Source organism: Pangasianodon hypophthalmus, chromosome 13, assembly GCF_027358585.1.
Source record: "Pangasianodon hypophthalmus isolate fPanHyp1 chromosome 13, fPanHyp1.pri, whole genome shotgun sequence".
NCBI lineage: Eukaryota > Metazoa > Chordata > Actinopteri > Siluriformes > Pangasiidae > Pangasianodon > Pangasianodon hypophthalmus.
The window spans coordinates 18,416,861-18,438,638 of NC_069722.1; the positions used below are offsets into that span (position 1 = coordinate 18,416,861).

Consider the following 21,778-nt stretch of genomic DNA (forward strand, 5'->3'; position numbering starts at 1 on the left):
TTTGAAAATACAACTCATAATCACAAAGAGTTAGGTTGGACAAGAGTTTGCGTTTTGAGAGTCAGCATTTGACTGAATCTGAGCAGAATGTATAGTTCTGTACACTTCAGAATTCATCCTGCTAGTCCTATCAACAGTCACATCATCAATAAACACCAGTGACCCATTTCCATTGGTGGCCATACGTGCCCATAACACTGCCTCCACATGTTTGACAGATGATGTGGTGTGCTTTGGATCATGAGCTCCTCCTTTATTTCTTCATACTCTTCCCATCATTCTGGTACAAGTTAATCTTGCATCAGAACTGGTCAGGCTTTTGTTAGAGGGTTTTTTTTTTAGCAAAGTCTAATCTGGCCTTTCTTTTCTTGAGTGTTACCAGTGGTTTGCATCTTGAGGAAATGACAATGATATGCCTACCTCCTCCAGTGTTCTTGACTTGGCTAGATGCTGTGAAGGGGTTTTTCTTCACCATGGAAAGAATTCTGCGATCATCCACTTTTGTTGTCTTCCGTGGCCTTCCAGGTCTTTTGGCGCTGCTGACCTCGCCAGTGCATTCCTTCATTTTAAGAATATACCAAATTGTTGATTAGGCAAATTAGGTTGATTAGGCAGAGAGTTTCTGCTATCTCTCTGATAGGTCTGTTTTGTCTTTTCAGCCTAATGATGGCCTCATTCACTTGCAACAACACCTCTTTGGATCCCATATTGAGAGTCCCCATAAACAGCTACCAAACACAAATTCAACGCTTGGAATCAACTCCAGATCTTTTATCTCCTTAATTTGCTATGAAACTGCTTATTAGTCAATTGTCCAATTACTTTTGAGCCTGTGAAAATGGAGGGACTCCATCTTCTTTGCTTCATTTCAAATATATTGTGATGGTATACAATTGAATTCAATTCAATCTTATTTGTATAGCACTTATACCAATGAACATTGTCACAAAGCAGCTTTACAGAAATAAATGGATTAACAAAAAATATATTGTAAATATGTGAATTTATCCCTAATGAGCAAGCCAAGTGCGATGGTGGCAAGGAAAAACTCCCTGAGACAATATGAGGAAGAAACCTTGAGAGGAACCAGGCTCAAAACGGAACCCATCCTCATCTGGGTGCAACGGATAGTGCAATTATAAATAAATCCCTTCTATTATTGTGTACTATATGGACAAATAGGCAATTGTGCAACCTGTAAATTCATCACAGTTTTTGCAAGAAGTCCGGTTGGTTAAAAACTATCCACTGTCCACTCATGGAGTCCTGAGTACGAAGGTGCTCATGGCAACTGCAGCCCCAAAGCCACTACAGCAATCGCAGTCCCAAGCCATTACAGTACAGCTCCCCATATGTGATCTCCAAGCCATCTCCACAGCCCCCAGGTGGCACTATCCCCAGCAATCCAAACGGTTCTTCAGGCCGTCCATATGGGGCCACCCCCAGCAGCAGTGAGCAAACTCAACCGATAAGAACTCCAACCAGACGTAGGGCATCAGGATGGGTCAGGCAGGTCAGGGGAGCAGAAGGGGTCAAGATCATTGGCATCTCAGAAGTAGCATGTGTAGCTCGACAGAGTGTGAGGGAGAGAGAGAGAGGGAGAGAGAGGGAGAGATTGTTAGGTAAGCTTTTGTCCTCTAATAGCTAAGGACAATGTACTTTGCATGCAGAGTGCAAGCAGGGACTCCGGCAAGACTAACTATGACAGCATAACTAAAAGGGAGAGCCAGAAGCTAACACAGACATGAGGGCACCCTGGGACATAAGGCAGCCAGCCACTCCACCATCAACAAACCTGAGTGAACACATGAGAGTGGGGCGGGCGACAGCATCCAAACATCCCAGTTCACCACAACACTCTATGCCTGTGAACCCTCCAGACCTGCCCCTGTACCTAAGAAAAAACTATTCACAAAAGGCTTGACTAAACAAATATGTTTTCAGCCTAGACTTAAACACTGAGACTGTGTCTGAGCCCCGAACGCTAAGTGGAAGGCTGTTCCATAACTGTGGGGCTTTGTAAGAGAAAGCTCTACCCCCTACTGTAGCACACACTATTCGAGGTACCAACAAATAGCCTAAACCTTTTGATCTAAATAGGCATGGCAGATCATAAAAGACCAAAAGTTCGCTCAGGTACTGTGGAGCATTTAATGCTTTATAGGTCAATAGTAGCATTTTATAATCAATACGAAATTTGATTGGGAGCCAATGCAGTGTGGATAAGATAGGGGTCATGTGGTTATATTTTCTGATTCTAGTAAGGACTCTTGCTGCTGCATTCTGGACTAACTGGAGCTTGTTTATGCATCTACTGGAGCATCCAGACAGTAAGGCATTATAATAATCCAACCTAGAGGTAACAAAAGCATGAACTAATTTTTCTGCATCATGTAGTGACAATATATTTCTTATTTTAGCAATATTTCTGAAATGAAAGAAAGCGATCCTAGTGATATTATCTACATGAGCTTCAAAAGAAAGACTAGAGTCGATAATCACACCGAGGTCTTTTACTGCTGCACATAATGAAACAGAAAGGCCATCCAGAGTTATTATGTAATCAGAAAGCTTATTTCTAACTGCATGTAGTCCTAGTACTAGTACTTCTGTCTTTTCAGAATTAAGTAAAAGAAAGATAATAAACATCCAGTTTCTAATGTCTTTTACACATTCCTCAACTTTATCAGAGGCCAGTAGTAAGTCATTTACCACTTTTACCAGTGCTGTCTCTGTGCTATGATGAAGCCTAAATCCTGACTGATACATTTGATGAATGTTATTCCTATGTAGGTATGAGCATAGCTGCTGTGCTACAACCTTTTCTAGGACCTTGGAGATAATGGGAGGTTTGATATTGGTCTATAGTTAGATAGTTGACAGGGGTCAAGGTCAGGTTTTTTAATCAAGGGCTTGATAACTGCTAATTTAAAAGATTTAGGTACATAGCCAATGCTAAGGGAAGAATTGATTATCTTTAAAAGAGGTTTGATTGTTTTGGGAATTATCTGTTTGAAGAAACAAGTAGGTAAAGGATCTAGTATAAAGGTTGATGATTTTGAAGATGAAATTAGTGAAATTAGTTCGGTCTCTTCAAGGGGAGTAAATCATTGTAATTGTTGATCTTAATATTATTATCATCTACAGGGTTAGTTATAAAACTGTCCAGTTTTAAATTAATAGTCTGAATTTTTTGCCTGATATTTTCAATTTTACCATTGAAAAAATTCATGAACTCATCGCTGCTATATAATGATTGTGTGTGTGTTTCTATTGTAGTCTTATTCCTAGTTAATTTTGCTACAGTATTAAATAAGAATCTAGGATTATTTCTGTTATCTTCAATTAGGGTGGAGAGATACATTGATCTAGCAGCACTAAGAGCTTTCTTATAGCTCAAAAGGCTCTCCTTCCATGCTATTTGAAATACTATCAATTTAGTTTGACGGCATTTACGTTCTAGTTTTCGAGTGGTCTGTTTTAAAGTTCGTGTGTGATCGCAATACCAGGGTGCTAGCTTTTTCTCCCTAATTATTTTTCTTTTAAGTGGAGCTACCTTATCTAGTGAGTTGCAGAACATTGATTCTAAGCATTCAGTTGCCTGGTCAAGTTCTTCAGGATCAGACGGTGATTCAGTCATGGTTGACAAATTTGGGAGATTACTGATAAAACTCTGTGCAGTTGTTGACGTGAAAGTACGTTTGACACGGTGACAGGGCAAGGTGCATATATTATGATTAAGACGCATTTTAAATGAGATGAGGTAATGATCTTAGATAGCTTCAGACTGTGGAAATGAGACTATATTTTCTATATTTAATCCGAATGTTAGTATTAAATCAAGAGTGTGACCACCACTATGGGTGGGTCCTATTACATTCTGATTAACCCCTACTGAATCAAGAATGGACACAACTACTGTTCTTAGAGGGATTATCAAAATGAATATTAAAGTCTCCAACAATTAATGCTTTGTCTAAAGAAACAACCAGGTTAGAGATGAAATCTGCAAATTCACATAGGAATTCCGAATATGGCCCTGGGGGTCTGTAAATAATAATTAGTGGAATCACCTGGGTAGACTTATTTGTAGTTGCTGCGTATGTTATGTTAGTATAAAGAACTTCAAATGCGTTGAATTTATGACTAGGTTTTTGTGTGATGCCTAGATTATCATTATAGATGACTGCGACGCCTCCTCCTTTGCCAGTTAGACGGGGCTGATGTATGTAACTGTACCCGGGAGGACTAGCTTTATTTAATGCTACAAACTCGTTTGGTTTAATCCACGTTTCTGTTAAACATAGTACATCAAACTCCTGATCAGTAATGGTTTCATTAACAATAAGCCCTTTAGACGTAAGAGATCTAATATTCAACAGTCCTAGCTTCAGATCAATGGTGCTGGTTATGCATTCGGTTTGATTTAATTTTATGTTAATTAGGTTACTAAAACAAACTGTCTGAGTATGTCTATAATCTTGCTCCCTGGCCTTGGCCCTGGATTGTCACCGATTAACTAGGCCTGTTCTCAGACTATGTGCTATGCTGCAAGAAATCAGAGCAGCATCTTGCCGAGTGGGATGGACACCGTCCTGACCTAAAAGGCCAGCCTTGCCCTCAAAGATAGTCCATTTATCTATAAAGCCCGCATTGTTTTCGAAGCACCACCTGGACATCCAGCAGTTTGGCGACCATAACCTGCTGTAAGCTACATCGCCACGCCGCATTGGGATGGGGCCAGAGCATACTGCTGCATTGGACATCGCCTTCGCTAATTTACACACCTCTACCATGTTACTCTTAGTAACCTCAGACTGACGAAGGCGTATATCATTAGCTCCTACATGAATAACTATCTTTGAAAACCTGTGCTTGCCTAAGACCCTAAGATTACCTGTTATGTCCGGCGCCCTGGCTCCCGGTATACACCTAACTAAAGCTGCTGGTGCCCCTAAAGGCCTAGCTAATTTCACGTGCCGCAAGATAGTCACCTATAACCAGAGCTCTTTGAGGTTTCTCAGCGGGTGGTTCACTGAGGAGAGCAAACCTGTTGGACATGTGAAGCGGAGAGGAGTGGTGCTCCCGTGGGCGAGCCTTAACGTTAGCTTTGGCTTTGCGATTATGCCGCCGAGTCGTCACCCATTCGCCCCGCTGTATTATGAATATTGTGAATATTATGTGAATGTTTTCTGTATATTACAATTGCCAGTATTAAATTAAAATCAGTCTAAATCAATGGTATGTCCACTGTAGCGTGTGGGTCCTCATATTCTCAGTGTCCCCTGCTGACTCTAATATAGGCATAAGTGCTGCTTTCAGGGGGTTTTGTGGATTATGAAAATGAAAATTTAAGTTTCCAGTGATTACTGCTTTTACTACTGAAACAACTAGATTAGTCTGCAAATTCCTGTAGAAATTCACAATAGGGCACTGATGGCCTCTAATTACTGAAAATTATTAGACTTTTTTGTGGCTATGGTCATTATGTTAATAAAACAAGTACTTAAGTTTAAAATTAGTTTTAAAAAAAAATCCAGATTTCTGGGTAACACCCAGAGTACTGAGATAAATAATTGCAGTGTGTCCTCCTCAGCCAATTAGACAAGGGTGGTGTATATAGCTATATCTGGGAAGGCTAGCCTGATTTAAAGCTACATACTCATTTGGTCCAATCCAAGTTTCTGTTAATCATAGTACATTAAATCCTTGATCATTTATACTTTCATTTACAATAAGCACTTTGGAAGTAATAGATCTAATAGTTAGCAGTCCTAGCTTCAGATGAAAGATTCAAAGCACTTAGCAGATGGTCAGTTTAGCCATTTTGTCTTCTGCCTAGCTCCCATTTCTGGATTGTCATCAATTAACTAGGCCTCTACTAAGAATGTGAGATATGTTACAAGAAATGAGAGCAGCATCTTCCTAAGTGGGATGGAGACCATACTGCCCTAACAGGCCAGACTTGCCCTCAAAAGTAGCCCAATTGTCAATAAAGCCCACATTCTTTTTGGAGCACCACTTGGACATCCAGCAGTTCTCAACAGTAACCAAAACTGTTATATAATAATCATGATTTTGTTCATTAGCTAATTTAGTTTACTAGCCAGCTTAGCATGCAACTTCATTGGCTATAAGTTTCTGCATACCACATCATACACTGGTAACAATTTGTTCAACAACTCATAGCTAACTATGCAGGAACGAAGCAGGAATGAGTAGTTCTTCATTAACACTTATTTATATTACCTACACAGAACTACTAGTTAATTTCCCAGTCATTTTGTTAGCATAATTAGTTCACTATTAATTAAGACGTCCTTACTGAGTCTTAAACAATAATTACTGAGTCTCACATTTCTCCTGCAGAATTACTAGCTAACTATGGCTCTTTTATAATAACTGTTGATTAATTACTGATCCCATCGACATTAATTCCCAAGACATAAAACTTACCTTCATCCTAGATATCACTTCTGGATAACCTATTCCAATACTTCCATGTCTAAAATGTAAATGCCTACATGAGTAACAAGAGGTGTCCTCAGAGAAGCACATGGTCCGTGTGTTGTTTTTATTTAGCCAGTCCAAGTCTGAAAAAATGGACCTACAAAAGTCATGTAGCAATGAGTAACAAACATTCTCCATTAACATCTCCATTTCAAAAGTGTTGTAAATAATTTAATTTTCAAAAAACCTAACACTAATGCTTCAGTATTTACTAAGGATGTTCATAATGTATTACCATGTACAGTACTTTTCCAGATCATCATTAACTGGTAAGTAACAACACAGGAACACTTACGTCGTTACTACTGAGTTTCATTTATTTCATAAATTTGAAAGCTGCTGTCAAATTAATTTAAAAGTTACATTCTAATTACTTAAAACAAAAATACTACTATTACTACTAGAAAATAATAATAATAATAATAATAATAATAATAATAATAATAAAAATAATAATAATACCTGATATACAAGTATATATATATATATATATATATATATATATATAAAACAATATACAGATATTAGGAGTTGTGTATGTGAATGTATTAATATATCAATTATACTCAAATATAAAATACTAAAATCCTTACAAATCTGCACAAATTGTACCTCAGATTACTAATTTTAAAAAAAAGGTTGTCACATCAGATATTGTCTTTGTTTAGTTTATTACTGTTTACTGCTCTTTATGGTATTTTTTTTTTTTTAGTAATAACAATTTATTTCATTATTTTTCAAGGCATCTTTTGAAGCATTTCTTTGCAAGTGCCTAAGACTTTTGCACAGTACTGTACATTATTAGGAATTTTGATGAGGTGAAGTGAAGTAAAGTGACTTGTGGCCAAGTATGGTGACCCATACTAGGAATTTGTGCTCTGTATTTAACCCATCCAAGTGCACACACACAGTAGTGAACACACACCCGGAGCAGTGGGCAGCCTTCTTTGCTGCCGGGGAGAAGTTGGGGGTTCGGTGCCTTGCTCAAGGGTCTCACCTCAGTCGTGGTATTGAGGGTGGAAGAGAGCGCCTGTCATTTACTCCCCCCACCTACAATCCCTGCCGGACCTGAGACTCGAACCCACAACCTTCAGGTTCACCTTCGGGTTGCAAGTCCGACTCTATCCATTAGGCAACGACTACCCCAGGTGCTTCATAGGGTCACTCTTTTTTCAGTGGTTGAATCTCAAATACATTCTAGTGCCCCCATAGTGCACTACATAGGTAGCACCTTTAAAACATACCCTATGTAGTGAGAAGAGCTGGTAAAGAGGAAGTCATATGAGATTCTGCTTTAAGAAACATATTGAAGATTGTGTGGTTTTACACTGTTCTGAGTAGGCTTAAAAAATGACTGTGTTAACCCGTGCTAAAACATGCAACAATTAAATGTTGATGAATGTTTCTATATTATTCATCACTCTTGGTGTAATTCAATATGTTAGCAAATCAAATGACCAAATATCTCACTACTGTATTTCATTTAATGCAAACTCATTTCAGTGGACAGCAGAGCCTGCATGAAAACCTCCTTTGAAGCCCTCATAGAAACTCAAGAGAAGCTGTGCATCTCTGAGTATCTATGGAAGATTCAAGCACACTGTTTTTTAATGGGAGGAAAGATTAATGCTCATTGGACAGCAGGTTTTTAATGCATTATTTTGAACCATGCCTGGAAGCCATGCATCTCTGAGAGTGAGTGGGACAGTTGGTGGGTGGGCTTTGCCCAGAAAACATCTCAATGTTTATTGGACAGGGCACTCTTTGCTTGTCCCGCCTGGATGCACAGCCTCTCCATATGATGATTGGGAGATCTCTCCAAGGCGCAGAACCTCATAACCTACAGCCAATCACTGAAACGTTAATGAATATAACTGACATCTCAAATATTTTGGTGCCAGTTGGAATCACTTGCAGCTGTGGTCGTGTAATCTGTAAATATTGTAAATAAACTGTAAGTACAAAGTTCTGTTTGATTATTTACATTCATTTCTGAAATTTGTTTTTATAAGCCTAGCTAGCTATCTGTCACTTTCTCATTATTATTATAACAGAGCCATAGTTAGCCAGTAGTTCTGCAGAAGAAAATTAAGTCTCAGTAATTAATTTAATTTAATTTAATTTAAGTAACTGCTTAGTTAATAGTGAACTCCTACTAATACACTTTCTGTGTAATTAAATAGTAGTTAATATGAATAAGTATTAATGAAGAACTACTCATTTGTTCATGCTTAGATCATGCATAGTTATATATGAAATGAACAGTATTGTGAGGTATTACCTATCCACTAATAATTTAAATATCGGACTGTGATTGGTTAACGTTATGGAGCTAAAATGTGCTCTGTCGCCTAGGTTTTATAAGGAAGCACTGAGCACTTTTATTTTAGATTGAAAAATGTGACTGTGCTGTTAATAAATTTGACCCAACAGTTAAGCATTTAAAAATCACACTCTTCATTATATAGGTGCTTTTGGTGTTGTTTAAGCCAAGGTCCATGTGTCAACACTTAATAATTATTCTTGCAGGTTAAATACACACATGCAAAAAAATGTAAATGCCTATTAATAGCTGCTTACCTTTCTTTTAATCTCCTCAGGTCTTACCTCTCTTTATTGCCTTGACAAGCCCATGGTCCATACAGGTTTTGCAGGCCTGTCCTACATGCTTGGATATGTGTGGAACATCCTGTGGAGCCAGGACGGGGCATAAGATTTTTTTTCACATTGATATTTTGTACTTGCTTTTTTAAATCCCCAACTCATAAACTCAACAGCTGGATCATGTTTCGACAGCTGAAACTGGCCTTGGTAGAGAATGAGTGTGCATGCATGTTTGTGTGTATGTGTGTGTGCATGCTTGTAAGTGTGTGTAGGTTGACACATACGCACACAGACAGTTACATCTACACCCATTTACACACAGGCATTGAAGTGCGACCAGCTGAAACTATTGTAGTTCTTCTTAAAAACTAATTCAAGGTCATACTTCTGTAGGAGAGGGACACAGAGATAAACAGAGATATAGTAGTCTAGAATTCTTCATTCTATCTACATATGAGACATTCAAGAAAACCACATCAGGTTGAGAAGATAAGTATTATATCGGATATAAAGCCACTATGTAAACATGAATTCCTATAGCTGTGAATAGTTGGATCTCAGACAAAACTGTTTACACATACTTGTGCCATCTTTGAACTTGTTTTTTTCTCATGTTCACCATAATGCTTTTGAAACAGCATTATGCTGTGCGTTACTTTACAAAATATCTTAAATGTAAAACTTTGGGGGGGAAAACACTTGCATATAAATCACTTGGCATTAAATAAACAAAATTTTTTTTGTCTGTCTCTCACCAGGTATATGTGAATGGCGAGTGGGTGACCAGTATTGGAGAGGGTGGCAGTTTTGGGGAGCTAGCTCTGATATATGGAACTCCACGTGCTGCCACTGTTAAAGCTAAGACTGATCTCAAGCTTTGGGGTATAGACCGTGACAGCTACCGGCGGATTCTTATGGTACATACAATTACAGTCATAGTACATTTCTAGGGAACCCCTCAACAAAATAGGGAATGCAGTATGCCAAAAACCACACAACTAGGACCTAAGAGACCTAGGAACCATTGCATTTACTCATTTTACTGAAGTACACCGCAGTTATTTTGTGGATTCTTCCTCACACATCCACCCACCCACCCACACACACACACACACACACACACAGGCTTGCCTCACCTCAGCCCATTGACAGAGACCCCATAACGTGTCGTGGGTTTAGTGGGGGGTAATTGAGAATGAATGGGGGAAGTCACGTGAGAGGAGGCAATGCCTCCATCGCGCTATAATTGGATATGATCGGTTATGATTGGATGTGATAGGTTCGTTCGATAAATCCCGCCTCTTGTTTTCTTGCGAGCTCTCGGCCTGAATGGACAAAATGATGGCGTTACAGTCTAATTATAAAGTAAGTAAACAACTCACCCGCTTAGATATCACTGCTTTGTGTCACGTCAAAAATGAAAACTTGAAATGGCCTGAAAACGTGATGACTGTTAGTTTTTAGTGAGCATTCAGCTTGATGAAATGAAAGATATATCTTTGTGTCTGTGTTTGTGTTTACAGAGCTTTTATGACGATGACCCGAAAATAAGTTGACTATTAAAAAGAACAGCTGAACATCAGTTCACAAATAAAAAAATATTAGTAACACTTTACAGTAAGGTGTCATTTGTTAACATTAGTTAATATGTTAACTAACATGAACAAACAACGAACATTTATTACAGTATTTATTAATCTTTGTTAATGTTAGTTAATAAAAATACAGTTGTTCATTGTTAGTTCATGTTAGTTCACAGTGCATTAACTAATGTTAACAAACACGTTTGATTTTAATAATGCATTAGTAAATGTTGAAAATAATATTAAATAAGATTAATAAATGCTGTAGACGTATTGTTCATTCTTAGTTCATGTTAACTAAAGTAGTTAACTAATGTTAACTAATGAAACCTTATTGTAAAGTGTTTCCAAAATATTGTTCAAATTGTTACTGCAATAATTGTTACTTTAGTTAATATTTTGGAATAAATATAAAAATGCATAAAAACACTATGAAATGTATAATAATAATGTATAATGTATAATAATTAGTATTAAAAATATTAAATAAAATTTAAAAAATAATAATAAAATACAAAATAGAATTATATTTGCTCTATCTTGTGTATGTAATGTTTATACCACCACCCACGCCACTTTGTTTATATATATATATATATATATATATATATATATATATATATATATATATATATATATATATATATATATATATGTATATATATATAAAACAATCAAGATGTGATCGAAGTGTAGACTTTCAGCTTTATTTTAAGAGGTTCCACAAAAATATGGCATTTACCATTTAGGAATTACAGCCATTTTAAGCAAAGTACTGCCATTTTCAGGGGCTCAAAGGTATTTGGACAGTTAACTGACCAGGTGCGGTCCGTTCCCTCGTTACTTCGAGACACATGAAGAAGATAAAAGGTCTGGAGTTGATATCAGCTATTGAGTTGGCATTTCGCAGCTGTTCGACTGGAGCTACCAATATGAAGTCCAAGGAGATCTCAATGCAAGTGAAGGAGGCTATCATTACACTGAAAGAACAACATAAATCTATAAGAGAGATAGCAAAAACCTTAGGTGTGGCCAAATCAACAGGTGGGTACATTCTTAAAAAGAAAGAAAGCACTGGTGAGCTCAACAACATCGAAAGGCCTGGAAGACCACGGAAGACAACTAAAGTGGATGATCGCAGAATCCTTTCCTTGGTGAAGAAAAACCCCTTCACAACATCAACATAAGTCAAGAATACTCTGCAGAAGGTAGGTGTATCATTGTCAAAATTTACAATCAAGAGACACCTTCATGAATGTAAATACAGACGGTTTGCACCTTGTTGTAAACAAGGTGCAAACCACTGGTAACATTCAAGAACAGGAAAAGCCAGATTAGACTTTGCCAGAAACCATCTAAAAAAGCCTCCCATGTTCTGGAATAAGATTCTTTGGACTGATGAAACCAAGATTAACTTGTACCAGAATGATGGGAAGAGAAAAGTATGGCGAAAGAAAGGAACAGCTCATGATCCAAAGTATACCACATCATGTGTCAAACATGGTGGAGGCAGTGTTATGGCATGGGCATGTATGGCTGCCAATCGAACGGGCTCACTGGTGTTTATTGAGGATGTGACTGCTGATAGAAGTAGCAAGATGAATTCTGAGGTGTATAGGGCTATACTCTCTGCTCACATTCAGCCAAATGCTACAAAACTGATAGGACGCCACTTCACAGTGCAGGTGGATAATGATCCTGAACATACTGCGAAAGCAACTCAAGACTTTTTGAAGGCAAAGAAATGGAATATTCTTCAATGGCCAAGTCAGTCGCCTGATCCCAAATCAATAGAGCATGCATTTCACTTACTGAAGACAAGACTGAAGGCAGAAAAACCCACAAACAAACAGCAACTGAAGGTGGCTGCAGTGAAGGCCTGGCAAAGCATCTCCAGAGCGGAAACTCAGAATTTGAGTTTGGAGAACATGGGCTCCAGACTTCAGGCTGTCATTGACTGCAAAGGATTTTCATCCAAGTATTAAAATTATAGTTATATTTACAATTATTTCACTTTGTCCAAATACCTTTGTCCAAATACCTTCCTGAAAATGGAGGTCCATACAGCTTTTCCTTGCCATCCATATCCCCCCCCCCCCCCCCCCCCCCCCCCCCCACTGATCTGTGGGTCTATCATGTGTTCACCTGTCTGTGTTGAAAAAAGTAATGTTCTATTTAAACTTTTTTTCTATTTTCACACTTTTTTCTTTCTTTCTTTCTTTTTTTTTTACTTTGTTGCTTTGTGTGTGTGCTTCTGTATAAAGAGGGTGAGCAAATGCTTTCACTCTTTGCAGTGATGTTGGTTCAAGAATATCTGAATAGACTGCCTCTTTAAATTTTTTAAAATACTTTTATTTTGCCTCATTCTTTTCGTGTACCACTGCAGCATATTTTGTTGCATTCCACAAATTCCTTGTTACTTTTTAAGCTCTTTGAGATTACCACTAAATGGAACACTCCATAGCCCAGGCCAGTCTTAAAGTGAACATGCTCATGCTCAGGCATTCATAACCAAACAGTCAATAAGGGTGGATTAAGTGCTCTGTCATTACAAATAGGCATTTGTGTATAAAGGCATTTTCTACTGCACATTAAAAACAAGAACCAGTTCAAAAAGGAGCAAATGGTAATCAGGATTCTTGTTCATTTTATACCTACTTGAGAGATGACTGTAAAAAATATTGAAACAACAATAAAAGTAAGCACAGCCCATAAGCCATATCAACCATCAAGTCCTGACTATCCAAATGTATCTAGTTTATCTTGATATCTAATATCAAGGCTTAGATATTCTAGACTGTTCTAGTTTGATTTATAAATATTATCATATTGCACATTGGCTAATTGGTGAATAATTTCTTAACCCAAGATCTCCTATCAGTGTATAAATAGGTTTAGGGAATTTATAGGTTTAGCAAAATAGGTTGTGGGCCTTATCTGGTTGAATTTAGGCCCACATACCAACAAGGCCCACTCCCCTCGAATGGCCCTTAAGATGCAAACTCATGCCAGAGCTCAGCCTAATGCTGTTTCACACAAGACTGTGAAAAAAAACTGTGCCAGAATTAAACCAGAAGGGCCTAAAGTAAGCCAGATCTCACCCAGATTTTGTTGCTATCACAAGTACTATGATGATGAAAGGATGGAGAGGAGCTTTTCTTTCAGCTTATTGATTACAAAATTGATTACTTTTTAGGACATTAGGCCACTTGGTGACCACCTAAAATATAATCTGTGGCTCTTGCCTCCCCAGGGCAGTACACTGAGAAAGAGGAAGATGTATGAAGAGTTCCTGAGTAAGGTGTCAATCCTTGGTGAGCAATGTTTAACAGAACACACACATACAATTATTTAGGGCCATTTTCTGCCAGTACTATCTGGAAGAAGAAAATAATTTAAAAATAAACTATGCAACAGGGTCTACCTATAAACTACACAGTTTATAAAATTGCTTCCAGTAAAAACAATCACAAATGAATAAAATAGTTGATGAGATCTTATGCTATACTCTACCAGTTTTTACTTGAAGTCTCTCAAACTCACTTGTGATCAGTAGTCACTCACAGTGTATTTCATTTAATGTAAAATTGATACATTTTAGCTGTCTAAACTGAAGCAGAGTCAAATCCAATAACATTAAAATAGATATGTCTGTCAAATTTCACTGATATAAGGAAATTTTTATACCCTGATCTGAACTAAGAGACAATATACTGTTGAGGTTATGAAGAAGACATGGGGTTATAAAGAAGACATGCTTCAACACCTCCACTTAAGGAGAGGCGAAGTTTGTCAGTAGCTCAATTCACTGTGGACGCTCTGACCTCAGAATACTCAGGGGTCACATACTGCTCTATGAGCGGTTACTAGCTGCCTCTGCAAACACTCGTACACATCTATCCTCTTCTTTCTTCTCATTTTCTCTCTTTTATGGTTTTGTTGGAGCATATACAAAGGGTTAACACATACAAAAGATTTTGGAATTCATTTTTTTACATAGGTTATCATACGTAGTGTATGTTTCTCTGCAAAAACATCCATCTCCAAGTTATTAACAGCACCACAGTGTCATGATTGGGAGACGAAGGCAAGCTGCAAGTGCAGATTTTATTTAAATAAAGCGCAGCCAGATAACCAAACCATGAAAACAAGAACCAGAACTAGAACAGAGAATACTAGGCAAAAACAGCCAGGCAATATACGAGACTGTGCAACACACAACCGCACACCAACATGACAACAACCTAAGCTTGACAATGAGATGCTGAAACACAGGAATTATATAATGGTTCTAATCAGGGTGAAACGAGACACAGGAGCAAGTGATTGAGAACATGACATGTTCACGTGATGTGCTGGGGCTGATGGGTAATGTAGTTCAATGCAGATTTCAGCATAACCATGACAGGTAGAAGCCTCCCCTGGAAAGAAGAACATCATCATGCCTCTCCCTGTAATGCAACCCTGAATGAAAAAATGAGTAGTTTTTTGGGAGTGGGGTGTTCAGAGGCAGTTGTAAGGCAGGGTTTTACTTTGGCACCCATTTACTTCCATGATGTTTTTCATGAAGGACAGGTTTAAATACAGTAGATAGTTACCTACTTAGATAATACCATGTCAAAACATAGTATCTGATTTTCCAAAACTAAAAAAGTAGATTTTAGATTAATTACTTACTTTTTTTTTTTTTTAATCAAAACACGGTATATTTCTCACTTAACAGATAATTATGACATGTGTCAATTATGATTCCATAATAACTGACTTTCACACATGGGAAAGGCATAGGCTTCAGTTGCCAGTTGCATTTGACCTTTCGTTTTGAACAGCTGGAATTTTGGTAATTTTATGACAGACCGTGCAGTTATAGAAAATAATGAATGCCGGGGTGATGTGACGGCAAGAAGCGACATCTTTGTCGCAGATGTTATTCTGCTTATTTACAGATGATTACAATGTGTAATTTCTTAATGATTGATAAATGAATTTTAATGTTATAAAATGTTTTATATCGCAATGCGGTTGAATGCTCGAATCTGATGGGTCAGAAGGTGTGCATTATTTCCGTATAACAGCATGGCTCAGACAGTATTTCTGGCTCTCAAATTACTATAGGTTTATATTAATTCACTCGTTCTAATGCATTATTGTTTTTACAGTAACAGCTTATTCACAGGGACTTGTACGGCAGACACGCCACATAAACTAATAATAAAAACTAATTATAATTGGATTTTAAAATGTTGTTTAACAAATTAAAATGTATAACTAGTGGTGTGGTGAATTTTTTTGTTAGGAGACATTCATTTAACATTTATGGAAGGAGTCTCGGTTGTAGGCGCTTCGCAACAGTCACAGTGCTTTAAAGTCTTCAGGAAGGAGGAGCTTATGCTTTCTGGTTTCTTGGTAAAATGATGAGAGAGAGAGAGGGGCTGGTGAGAGATTGGCTGTTTATCTTGTCTATAACATGTATACAATGATATATAATGTAATATGTAATTGTAATGTATAATGTAATATAATGAGAACTCAAACCAGCGTACTCCAATGTCAAAATGCGGAGCTCGCAAGCATAATGCGTAAATGTTAGCAGGTCTGCTGTAGTGTCTAACAAGATTGCAGACACTTACAGAGGAATCTTGGATGCTACTCCATAATCTAACAAGATTGCAGACACTTTCAGGGGAATCTTGGATGCTGCTCCACACAGATAAAAATTAACTCCTGCAAAACCAAACCTCCTCTCCTACACCAACTATCTCTCTCTGCCAGTGCCTTCGCCAGAGCAACAGGGACCACCTACCTCCATTGTTTTAGGAGGTTAATGTGGTATGTCTGCTGTGAGTTTCCCCGGTCTGTGTGCACAACCTGATAGTTGACTTCTCCCATTCGCCATGTGAATTCACCTCAAAGGGCCCTTGCCACTTGGCAAGTAATTTCAAGAAGGAGGTGGAAAGTAATACGAGGACTTTATCTCCCGGTGCAAATCATTTTTTGCCTCTCCTGGGCCTGGAACAAATTTTCTTGCAATAAGTGAACCAGTCTATGGCGTTTCGCTCACACATCTAAGATGTATTGAACATCATTTTTACTGAGTTACTCAGATACCCTTTGTGACAGAAAATAGAAAATTTTGAGGCAGCAAATACACTCCCACCTTCACACTATGTGTGATTCTTAATAGAAATTATGAATACTCAAGTAACTCATCATGAACTTAACATTCAAAGGGTATTTTGTACACGTTAAGCATACACAGTGAAATCACTCTCATCAAACTTAACCCTTTAATCAGCTTCGAGTAATAACACTGTTTTGTGTATGGGTCTTTCTAGATAGACTGACTAGCTTGCGCGTGCACCCTTGCTATCCAGTGTTGCATCACTAACAAGAAGTTTAAGCCTTCTCACCCTTCCATTAGTCCCTGGGATGACTTCTACCACTTTGGCTAGCTTCCACTGATTTCGTGGTGCTAAGTCATCTCGGAGCAGAACAATATCATTTATCTTAGCGTTTCTCCTGCTCTTATTCCACTTATTTCTCTGCTGCAAACTCAACAGATATTCTTTTCTCCACTTGGTCCAAAACTCATTTGCCACATAACAACGCAGTATCTTTACTGAGGACAGATTATGGAGGTCTCGTAGACAAGCTTCCCAATGCGGCCTGAGGTCATCAGGAAGTGGTTCATCCCAGCCTATCTTGTCATTACACATCCTTTGTAAGGTCCTCTTCCCAACCAGAATGAAGTGAGCGGCGAATCCAAGAGGATCAAAATTGGAAGCAACTGTAGACAGCACACCTCTTCTACTGAAAGGATTTTCCTTAACTAGTACTCTGAAATGGAACTCATCTGAAGCTACGCACCAATGGACTCTGAGTGCCCTTTCTATTTTAGGTTCTCCTAGGGGATTGTGGTGATTACCCTCTTGCTGTTGGTGATGAATTTGTGCAAGTGGAGCTTCCCAGTATTGCAGAGATCCCTGGCTTCCTTCACCAGCTGGATAGCCTCTGCTTCCATATCCACACTTGCCAAGCCATCGTCAACATAAAAATTACGATTTATAAACTTCACTGTGGCTTGATTAAACTTGCCTTCTCCTTGTGAGGCGAGGTACTTGAGCCCGAAGTTTGCACATCCATGCGAGGAGGCAGCTCCGAACAAGTGTACCTTCATGCGAAAAACTGATGGTGGAGCTTCCATGTTGCCTTCTTCCCACCACAAGAACCTGAGATAGTCCTGATCCTTTGGGGAAACATAAAACTGATGGAACATACGCTCCACATCACACATGATGGCTACCTGCCCTTTCCTGAAGCGACACAAGACACCAACAAGGGTATTTGTGAGGTCGGGCCCAGTCAGCAAATGCTTATTCAGAAAAGCATTCTGAAATCTTGCAGAGCAATCAAAGACGATGCGAATCTTGCCTGGCTTCTGTGGGTTATAAACCCCATGGTGAGGGATATACCATGCTGGTTGATTGCTTAACTCCATCTCTGGGACCCTTTCAGCGTCACCTCTTGCTATTATGTCCTTCATGAAAGCTAGGTAGTCCTTGAAATATTGTTCATCCCTCTTCAAATGCTTCTCTAAGGATTTGAGTCAATGCTCTGCACATGCTTTGTTGTTTGGCAAGTCCGGTCTCTCACCTTTAAAAGGCAATGGTCATAGTGCCCATCTTGCAGTTGCTTAATGCCTTCATTTAACTTTGCCAGAAACCTGTCTTCTTGCGATGCAGAAGCTTCCTCATTATTTCTTTCAACAAAGTCTGACTCAAAAACCTTCAATATCTCTGCTGGAGTGATCATCTCCTTAACCATGTTCTTGGGTATAAAGCAGACTTCAGACTTGAGCTTGTGAGAAGGTTCGCCAGCTGGTAGAACTTGCTTCATAATAATCCTATGACTCACGCCAATTTCATCTTCATAGTCACCATCGTAGTGGTTGCATCCGATTATACTCCAGCCTAACACAGATCTTTGTGCAAAGGGCTGATCTTCGTTACCTCTGAGAGCATCTCTGGGGAGTAAGGCTTGAGGACAGTTATACCCTATTAACAAACCTATTTCACAATCAAGTGCAGGAGCCATTTCATCTGCCAGATGTTTTAGATGAGGCCAGTTCTTTGCCGTTTCACATGTGGGTATATGAGATCTATTTGCAGGTATATAGTCTCTAGTATAGGTCGTTGGAAGTTGGATTTTCACTTCAAACTTAATGCCTCTTACTTGTAGTCCATTCAATTTGTGACTGGACAAACCTTCGTCTTGGAAGTTATTGTAGAAATTTTGAGTTTGACTGGTTCCTTTTTAGTATCAAGTGTCTCAGCTGTGTCCTTTAAAATGAAAGTAGTGTCGCTTTGGGTATCAAGCAAGGCGTACACTAAAATCTCCTTCCTTCAGCTATAGTTGAAACATATACTGGAACGATAGATGAAGTATAAGTGCCATTCTTTTCTTGAACCACTCTGTTTGAAGTCACAGGCATAGACTCTTGTATCCTCTGTGATTCAGTTGTTCTGCCTTGATTAGCCCTTGACTGATCTTGATTGATTCTAGCTTTGTCCTGGGCCTTTATTTACCCGATCTTTATGTAAGCACATTGGATGACACTTTTCACATTTTTCACACACACACCTAGAGGTGCATCCCTTAGAATTATGACCAGCCTTAAGACAGCCAAAGCACAATTTCTCAGACTGTACAAACTTCAGTCTTTCTTCAACTGGTCTTTCCATAATCTTGCGACACTTATGAAGAGTGTGGCCATGTCTCTTACAAAAGACACACATGATGCTAGTCTTTTCACTGGAACTAGTAGTGAATGTCTTAGCGCTTGAGTTGCGATTCCATTGAAACTTGGAGTGATCAAGATCAGGTTGCTAGAATCTCTCTTGCTCTACTGGCTTTATTGCTTGCAGTGAGGTGATAGGATTGCATGCGATTCTAGCTTCCTTGTTGAGAAATTCGACAAAGTATTTGAAATCAGGGAATCTTTTGTATTCATCTTGGAATTTAGTAACTGCTCTATTCCAACGTGAACTCAACCACTCTGGCAATTTAGCTGATATCCTTTGATTTTCAACACAGTCATTCAGAGCTTGTAAACCTTGAACATAAGGCATGACTGATTCAATGCTGCTCAGGAAATCTACAAATTCCTGGAGGACTTTGCTATCTTTGGTAGCAATCTTGTGCCATGACTGTATTTTGTCACGGTATGACTTGCCAACTACAAATGGATGGCCAAACCTGTCTTCAAGTATGTTCCAGGCAGCCACGTAAGCCGCTTCTGTTCCAACCAGGAAGTGTCCTTCAATAGCTTTCTTGGCTTGACCACTTACATACTTGAGTAGAAAGAAGAGCTTTTCTTGGGCTGGCAAGTTCTTGTGGCCAATTAATGTCTGGAAGGACAGTTTCCAATCATTATACTTCAGAGATTCTCCTGAGAAAACAGCAGGTTCTGGAATTGGAATCCTATTGGCTGTGATAGCTTCAGCGAGTGCCTTCACAAGGTCATTAGAGGCTTCATTGGAAGCAGCTAATGCATCTGACATGAGCTTGAGTGACTGGAAACCTTTGAGGAGAATGAGAGGGTTGGTTTGGTTGAGAGAGAGAAATAGGAATGCTTGGTTGAGAGAGATAGTCTTCTTGTTTTTGTTGAAGAGGAGGAGCAGAATGCATTTTTCCCTCATCATCTTCAATACTTTCAGCATAAACTTGTAGCCTTGCTTGTGCTGCGTTATGTCTTTTTTAGTTCTTTTTAGTTCCACTTCCTTTTTCTTTTCTTCCAACTTTACTTTTGTAATAGAACTTTCTGAGATAAACTGAGCTCTTTTTCTTGCATCCTCTGCTTCTATTTCCCTTTCTTGAGCTTCTCTCTCGGCTGTTAACCCTTTATCCTCTGCCTCAAGTTTCCTGATTTCCTCTTCATATTGATGCTGTGTCTTCATTATTTTAATCACCTCTTGTGTAGCTGCTACTTCAGCCGCTGCTTCTTGTCTTTTCTGCAGGGAATCATGGGAAGACTGACTGGACATCTTAGAAACAGACTTTGACTTACTGGAAGTTGCTGAGATGATGCTGGCCACAGTGGCTTCAAACACTGAATTTGAATCGGGCCAGGGTATGTTCTCAGGATCTCCACTTAGAAAGTGCTGAGCCCTTTCATTTGCAGTGCTAGTAATGGCAAGACAAGTGTCATTTTTTTCTCTGAATTTCTGGCTCAGGGCTTGTGAGGCTTCTTATGTCACCATAAATATGGTCAACCTCAGACTGAATGGCATTAGTGGTGCTCACAACCTCAAAAATCAAATCTCCATCATCATTGTTCGTCCACTTTTATCTTAGAATGAGGATGATGGAAATACCAACACAATTGAAACTTCAGCAACAGTTCACAAAACCTTGCGCTGCTTCCAAGACACTAACTTAAAAGTGCTTTGTTCAGCCTTTACTTGCCTACTGCTGCTTCAGTCAATCAATAGCGGTCGTTTTTGAATGTTGTACTTCCCTTATCCAACATCTGTTGCCTCTTGCTGGCCGAATTCTGCGTGCAGCCTTTACCATCTGATGCCCTTGGCCTTCACCTACGCAGTGAAGTGTTCTACTATGCCGCCCTTAGTCACAACGCAAAGGCTGAGGTTCCCTTCACAGATGTTTAATGCACCCAATCGACATAGACACCGACGCCAACAAACACCAACACCAACACCAACACCGTAGAACTAAATAAACAGGACAAATATAACTAACATCAGTCACACACTGAGTTACATGTAACATGCATACGACTTTAAACTCGTAAATGAACAAAAAAATACATCTACATACCACTTTTGCCTGCTTGTGAACTAAGAGAAGGGTTTACATCTTTCTTGGATGGCTTATATTCATGAAGAGAAACAACTTAATCCTTGTGATAACATCACTGCATCATTGCATGTGGATGGCAAAACATTAAGTGATGTACAAAGCAAGATGGGAATAAAATAAAACAACTAAAACTCTTAGAAAGAATAAATCTTCTCAAATAAACAGTTGAGTGTAGAAATCACAATAAGCATTATAAAATAACC

At 38.7% G+C, this 21,778-nt stretch overlaps 1 protein-coding gene across 5 annotated transcripts in view; it reads left to right on the forward strand.

Annotated features, from left to right (window-relative positions):
• Nucleotides 1-21,778, forward strand: part of LOC113528485 (protein kinase, cAMP-dependent, regulatory, type I, beta) — a 153,976-nt gene that overhangs the window by 119,781 nt on the left and 12,417 nt on the right. For all 5 annotated transcript variants that reach the window (XM_053239092.1, XM_053239091.1, XM_053239090.1 and 2 more), the window contains 2 exons: nucleotides 9,873-10,031; nucleotides 13,951-14,011. In XM_053239092.1, the coding sequence (XP_053095067.1) occupies nucleotides 9,873-10,031; nucleotides 13,951-14,011 (220 nt within the window). The remainder of the gene's footprint in view (nucleotides 1-9,872; nucleotides 10,032-13,950; nucleotides 14,012-21,778) is intronic.